Source organism: Sarcophilus harrisii, chromosome 1, assembly GCF_902635505.1.
Source record: "Sarcophilus harrisii chromosome 1, mSarHar1.11, whole genome shotgun sequence".
Lineage (NCBI taxonomy): Eukaryota > Metazoa > Chordata > Mammalia > Dasyuromorphia > Dasyuridae > Sarcophilus > Sarcophilus harrisii.
This window is the reverse complement of record NC_045426.1, coordinates 78,847,923-78,854,561: the sequence shown is the minus strand read 5'-3', so window position 1 is coordinate 78,854,561 and position 6,639 is coordinate 78,847,923. Positions and strand designations below refer to the sequence as shown.

Sequence of the window (6,639 nt, the reverse complement as noted above, 5' to 3'; positions counted from 1 at the left end):
TTTACAGAAAAGGAAACTGGATTTAATGTTTTGAACTGACTTGTCATAAAATGAAACTGCATCAGAGCTAAGATTCAAAAACTCTCAAAACTTGAGTCTGTAATAGGTCACTTGCTCTATGATGAATGCATTTAGTGAAGCTTTTTTTAGAAGTATTTATTAATTGCTTATTGTGTGCCAGGCACTGCTAAATGCTGGAGATGTAATAAAAATGGAAGAGTTCCTGATCTAGGAGCTCATACTGGGAGAGGGCATATATAGCAGTTCCCCATGTAGGGAGGAAAGCATCTCCTGGGGGTCCCCAGGGAAGAGATGAAAAATCAGCTCTCAAAAAACCAAGCAAGTACTGGCTCTCAATCCTGAGATGTCAGAGCCCTGTTAACAGAAGCCATCCACAGGGTAGTCTTAGCAAACCCAGTTTTCCCCTTCAGACCAAGAGAGCTCAGATTGTGTTTCTAACCTCTGTTCAGATCTACACTAGGGACGCTTTCCTCTATGTTGTTCTGATCCCTGGGCCCTTGATCTTCTTGCTTAGCACACGGTTGTACAGTATTAGTAGAAAGTGGAGGTCCTGTCCTTGGGAAGGGAGATCATATTCCATGTTTCTGGCAGCTAGTGACCATTCCATTACAGATCTCTCAATGGAGAGCAGGAAATTGGAAAGAAAAAATCTGAAACTGGCTTAGCTGAGAAGCTATTAGGGATTATTAAGTCAGCACATCAGTGATAAGGAGCTCCCAAAGAGAAGGAAAAAATCAGCCCCCAAACCTAGAGAATTTCAGTTCATTAAATGAAGCTTTGGCCTTGAAAGTTCAGTAAGACTCACCAAGGTCAAGATTTTCTGCTATTTCTGTCTCTTCTGAGTCCAAATGATTCTGGATATATGGTTCTTCCCCTTGTTCAATTCGGGTCAGAAATTCAGGTTTGGAAAGAGCATAGTCTGTTTGATGTAGGAAGAGAGGAGAGGCTCCATTACATTCCTGTCACAAAACCGTGTTGTCAGGGACACTATCCAACATGAAATGCCAGAGAAGTGGGCAGCACCCACGGCCCCTGCAGCCCACCGACTCTGCAGACAGCCCCAACTGAGATGTCATCTGCAAAGGCTGGGGCTGCTGCTAAGCACCACTACCTCCCCTCGCGAGGTGGGGCTCCTACGGCTCTGACTTTGTCATAGAGCCTGTGCCGTCTGGAAGGTAAATTACCTTTTCCTACTTGTGGTGTCAAGGAGCCACCTAACTTTAACTTCGGAAGAGCAGCCATCTTGGTACGGCTACTTTGTGCACTAATGCAGCTGCAGCGCTTCTATTTCTCAGCAGACTCGGTGTGTTGCTTTGGCCTAGAAACAATATTTAAGTGATGACTAGTCTTCTGCAGGACAAGTGGGCAGCACAGGGAAGAGAAGGCAGGGCTTAAAATCATGAAGATCTGGGTTCAAATCCACCTCACTTACTAGCTGTGCGGGCATGTCACTGAACTTGTACATGCCTCTGGTTCCTCTTCTGTCAAAGGGGATAATAGCGCCTAAGTCATAGGGTGGTTGTGAGGATCAGATGCATTAAGATGTGTAAAGTGCTTTGTAAACCTTAATTATAAATGCTATTATCATTATGATCCTCACCATTCTAGTGTAAGCCTGGATAAGCTGAATTAAACTCAGTAGGTTATCTTTGGACAAGTCTAGGCCTGGAAAGCTCTGAGCTGGGCAAAAACAGCCTGCCAGATCGGTGTCCCCTCCCCTGGCTCTGCCCTGGAAGCTCAGGGGGGGCTCTACAAGGAAGGTATTAATGTAGAACTGAGGTGAGGGGAAGGGGGAGTTCATCTAGATGACTTTTCAGTTTTGAGAGGTCTCTTCTGGCTGCAAGTACCATTTCATTCTCCTGCCTCTACCTCTGGCTCTTTCTCCCCACCTCCACTTCCTTTCACTTGGGAATGCCCAATTTCAGTTCTTAGCCCTTTTCCCTTTTCTCATTCAGTCCTCCAAGAATCCCATCTCTCCACACATCCTTTGATGAAGGACCCCCCCCCCCAATTCATTTCCCCAATGCTGTCCGTGGGACAGGAATGGGAAATGATGAGGTGTTGCATTGATAAGGGAGTTTCCTAGACAGAAGTTGTAGAACTGGCAGGACCTCATGTGGAACTCAAGTGGCAAACCACATTAAATGTAACTGGGAAATTATAAGCAAAATAAAAGTAAAAATACAACAGAGACCCCAGGATCAAATAACCAGCATGTTTCAGAGTCAGAACGTAAAACTTCATCTTCCTGGCTTTGAGGCCCTCTCTCTAACCATCACCCCACACGGCCTCTTTATATTGTTGCATTTTGGAGATTCTCTGTTGCCTTCAGTGGTAAATTTCTGTGACTTTTTTTGTGAATAACTTTATTTTTGACCAGTCAAAATGTAATGGACACCAAGCCCATGTAAAGTCCTGAGTAAATTGTGTCAGAGTTGTAGGCTCTTGGTTTAGTTCTCCCCATCCCCATCCCCATCCCCACCTCTACCCCCACCAGTAGCTAGTCCAGTAGTCTGTCAATCCCTAAACTCTTGACACGATTATCTGATGAAGGGATCGCTTCATTCAGTTTGTCCTGAACTTTTGAGATCTGCTTGCAACCCAAAATTTTCTATGGTCTTCCTGCCCACCAGATCTGTGGCCACTCCTACGTTAGAATTAATAAGGAGAACAGTCTTTCTTTTGCTGTGACTTGTGAAGTGACATGACTGCTTTTTATTAAACTGTTGGTGACAAAATAGCATGATGTCATAAGATAAACCTGCCTGAAAAGGATATGTGAGATTACAGGTCCAGTTGAATAAGTATAAAACATAAGGTAATCCTACTAGGGAAGAAAGTAGACTCATATCTGAATCCACAAAACGTTCTTAAGAAAATAAGTATAATTTAACTACTCAAATTTTAGTGATAACACTGCAAGTCTAAAGCCTAATCTAAGAGACAGTTAATGAAATCAAGCTTTTTAAATTAAGACAGACAAACTTTCAGATCTTAATTTGGTTTCCCCAGTGGAGCTCCTGTTGAGCTGCCTATGTGGACTAAGTGGATGGAAGAAACCTGCTCTATCTCCCCTGCACAGATTGCAGATGGGAGAGTCCCTGATCTAGGGTTCTAGATCTAGGGAGGAAAAGAAGGGAAAAGGGGCACCTGGCTCTAAGGTTGTCCTCCTCTCCTACATTTTGAATTCAATGTAATCTGAACTCTACCATGGAAAAGTCTGAGCTGCAAACATTCCAAGAGTCTGGGATTTATTTCCATATTGCAGGAATGCCTGGCACTGGCTCCCACCCCAACCAATGCAGACTGGGATTCATCTATGAAGTGTGAGACATAAATCCCAAGGAGTAGCCAGCCTGAGCTATATCATTTTAAAAATCTTGAGTCACACTAGGAATTGCTGGGGACGATTCCAGGTTTTCCTGAAGTTGGCACTCTACATCTAACCCCCATCATACTGCCTTTCCAACCTTCTAGCAAAAAATCACAAAGAAAACCCATACCCAAGGAGACAAGCATCTCATAGTTGCCTGTCATCACGTGCTTGTAAAGCTTTCTGCCACTTGTCCAGGTTCCCCCACTCCTTCTCTGAGAAATATACAGCCACATCATCAAATGTCACAGGCACCTAAAACCAAATACCCGACACATTACCTCGGGAGAGATATATATTGTATTGCCTCTGCCCTTCATGCTTTTCCTACCTCCTTCCACCTAAAATTCTTACCTTCTACATCTTCTGTCCACCAGCTTCTCCCTCTTTACTTAAGGAGTTCTTAACCTGGGGTTAATGGACCTCTGGATAGAATCAAGAGGTCTATGAATTTGCTTTATCAATTATTTTGAGAATTATTTCATTGTAACTGACTTTCTTTGTAATCCTATATATTTTATTTTATGCATTTAAAATTATCGATTGGAGAAGGGGTCCATGATGCCAAAAAGATTAAAAAGCCTCCTCTACACTTGCCTCTTCTGCCATGCCATTTCATTTGGATCTAATCATTACCATTCTCTTCATTTTCTCCTTACTGGTCAGTTAAGATTGCTAATAACCAAATTAATTTCCAGTAGCTCTGTTATCATTCTGTATTATGTCCTTGTCAAGAACATACAGCCTTCTCCATTAAATTCCTCAAGGATAGGAACTATAATCCCTAAATTCATTTGTTCAATGAACATTCATTAAGCACCAGTGCTTGGTGATAAGTGCTCTACCTTCTGGCTATCCCTTTTTAATCTGATCTAGAGCAACTGTGCTCAATGTGGTTTCCTCCTGCTACCTGGGCTATTCTAACCAGTGATTTTATTAAATAATAAAATTGTTACATCTCCTGTCAAGAAACACTCTTGAAAATACATATCTGCATCACTTATTTCTTCTAAAAGTTTGTTATCTATTCTCCAAATCCCTAATAAGAAAAATGTGAATTTAAAAAGCTCTGAAAATTCACCTCACACCTACTAAATTAGCAGAGAGACTAATAAGGAGGTAGAAATCACCAATACTAGAGGGTCTCTGGGAAGGTGAAACACCAATACATTATTGGAGGAGTTCTGAATTGGCCCAGCCATTCTGGAAAACAATGTGTAATTACGTGAAAGAAGTTACTAAACTCTTTCTATCCTTTAAAAAAATTTTTATTGCTTTCTTTCTTTTTTTTTTTTTTTTTGGTTATACATGTACATTCATCTAAAAAAAAAAACATTTCTTCATGAATCATGTTGGGAGAGAGAAATCAGAATAAAAGGGAAAAACCGCAAAAGAAAAAAAAATGAACACAGCACGTGTTGGTTTACATTCAGCCTCCATGTTTCTCTCTCGATGCAGATGGCGGTTTCCATCCAAACTTTACTTGGATCTTGCTATCCTTTGATTCTTGGATCACAAATCTAGGATTGGAAAGGATCTCTGAGGTTACTTTTTCCAACCCCCTCATTTTACAGATAAAACGCAGACGGTAAGAAATGCCACATATATAACAAAATATTTGTAGCAGCACTTGTGGTAGCACAATACTATGAAACCAAGTGTGTGATGGTGCCTGTGGATTGGAGACTAGCTGCATATATACAAACAAATGCAATGAAATTGTTTTGTAAGGAATGAGGGAGGTGGGAAATTATAAAGCTTGCATTTCTCTGATTCTTTGAAGTTTCCAAAGCTCTTTATAAAGATTTTATTTTATCCTCTCAATAGCCCTGGGAGGTAGGTGCTAATATCATTCCCATTTTGCCAATGAGGAAACTGAGGCAGACTGAAAGGGATCTGAATTCAGGTCTTCCTAGCTCCAGATCCAGTGAGAGCTTCTCTAGCTGCCTCCCCAGGATACAGAGGGAAGAAAGGGGACCCAGAATAGATGTATACAAACACTCCACTCCTCCCGGGGGTGTGTGTGTGTTTCTCTGTCTCTCCGGCTATGCCTCTCTCTGGATGTATTTGTCTCTATTTCCTATTTCTCTCCTTCTCCTTCCTTCCTCTCTCTGCTTCTCTACCATCCTTCCCTTTCCCCCCTCCCTCCCTCCCCCTCTCCCTCCCCCCTCCCCCACCCTCTCCCCCTCCCCCTCTCCTTGGCTCCCTCTGGCTGGGGGGGAGGAGGGGGGAGGGGGGGTTGGGCTCGAGGCGGCCCAGCAGTCCGGCTCCGGCCCGCGGGCACCCGGGGCTGCTTACGTGGGGGACTCCCCCTCGGCGGCCGCGCGGCAGGCGCAGGATCCAGAAGTTGCGGTTCCGCAGCAGGTTCTCCATGTTCTCCAGCCGCCGCTGGAGCTGCCCGTACTCCTGGACCACCGACTCCAGCGCGGCGCGCTTGCTGTCCAGGCGGCTCCCGAACTCGGCGGCCGACTTCTCACAGTCGCTCAGCTTCTTCTCCACGGCTCCCGCGCGCCCTTCCAGGGACTTGAGACGGCTGGCTTGGCTGCTGAGGGTCTTCTCCATGGCCTTCATCGCCGTTGCCAGGGGCCACGGGGGGCGCTTCGGGGCCTGGAAGGGGCCGTCGGCCTTGCTCTCCGGGGCCTGGGGGGAAGGGAGGGGCTGGGCCGCGCGCACCGGGGCCTCTCGCAGAACCGCCAGGGCCGCTGGGCTCCCCTCCGGCAGTTACCTCGGCCCGCGGCGCACGCTTATTTATGGCTCAGGCGGGGGGGGGGGGGGGGGGGGGGGGGGGGGGGGGGGGGGGGGGGGGGGGGGGGGCTGGCCCCGCCACCCCCCTCTACGTAGGGAGAGGCGAGGCCGGGGGCGGGGAAAACGGCCGCCGCCGCACGTGCTCCTTCCACGCCCCCCGACCGGGCCCGGGCCTCCCGGGAAGCTTACCTGGGAAGGGCCGCTCTCGGCCATGGTCCGCCCGCTCCCTTCGCGGCGGCTCCGCTGGTCTCGGCGCGGTGTCCCCGGGCAGTGAGGGGCCGGGCGCTGGGAGGTGGGGCTGCGCTCCGGGCTCCGGCTCCGAGTCAGGGCTTCCTCGGGGCAGCCGCAGGGTTTGTTTCCTGTAGCTCCCCGGAAGGCAGGGGCTCTCACTGATTGGCGGAACAAAGATGGCGGGGGCGTTTTCCTCCGAGACCGCCCCGCCCCGGGCCCCGCCCCGCCCCCGGGCCCCGCCCCGCCCTTCGCCTCCGGAGATTGGCACC

The 6,639-nt window shown here is 47.4% G+C and overlaps 1 protein-coding gene across 1 annotated transcript; it reads right to left on the bottom strand.

Moving 5' to 3' along the window:
* Positions 1 to 4,649: 4,649 nt before the first annotated feature.
* LOC116422141 (protein ZNF767-like) lies at positions 4,650 to 6,639 on the bottom strand. Its single transcript, XM_031957299.1, has 3 exons — positions 6,329 to 6,639; positions 5,693 to 6,034; positions 4,650 to 4,914 (listed from the first exon to the last, which is right to left on the bottom strand). The coding sequence occupies exons 1-3, from the start codon at positions 6,350 to 6,352 to the stop codon at positions 4,888 to 4,890; spliced, it is 393 nt and encodes a 130-aa protein (XP_031813159.1). The 5' UTR covers positions 6,353 to 6,639; the 3' UTR covers positions 4,650 to 4,887.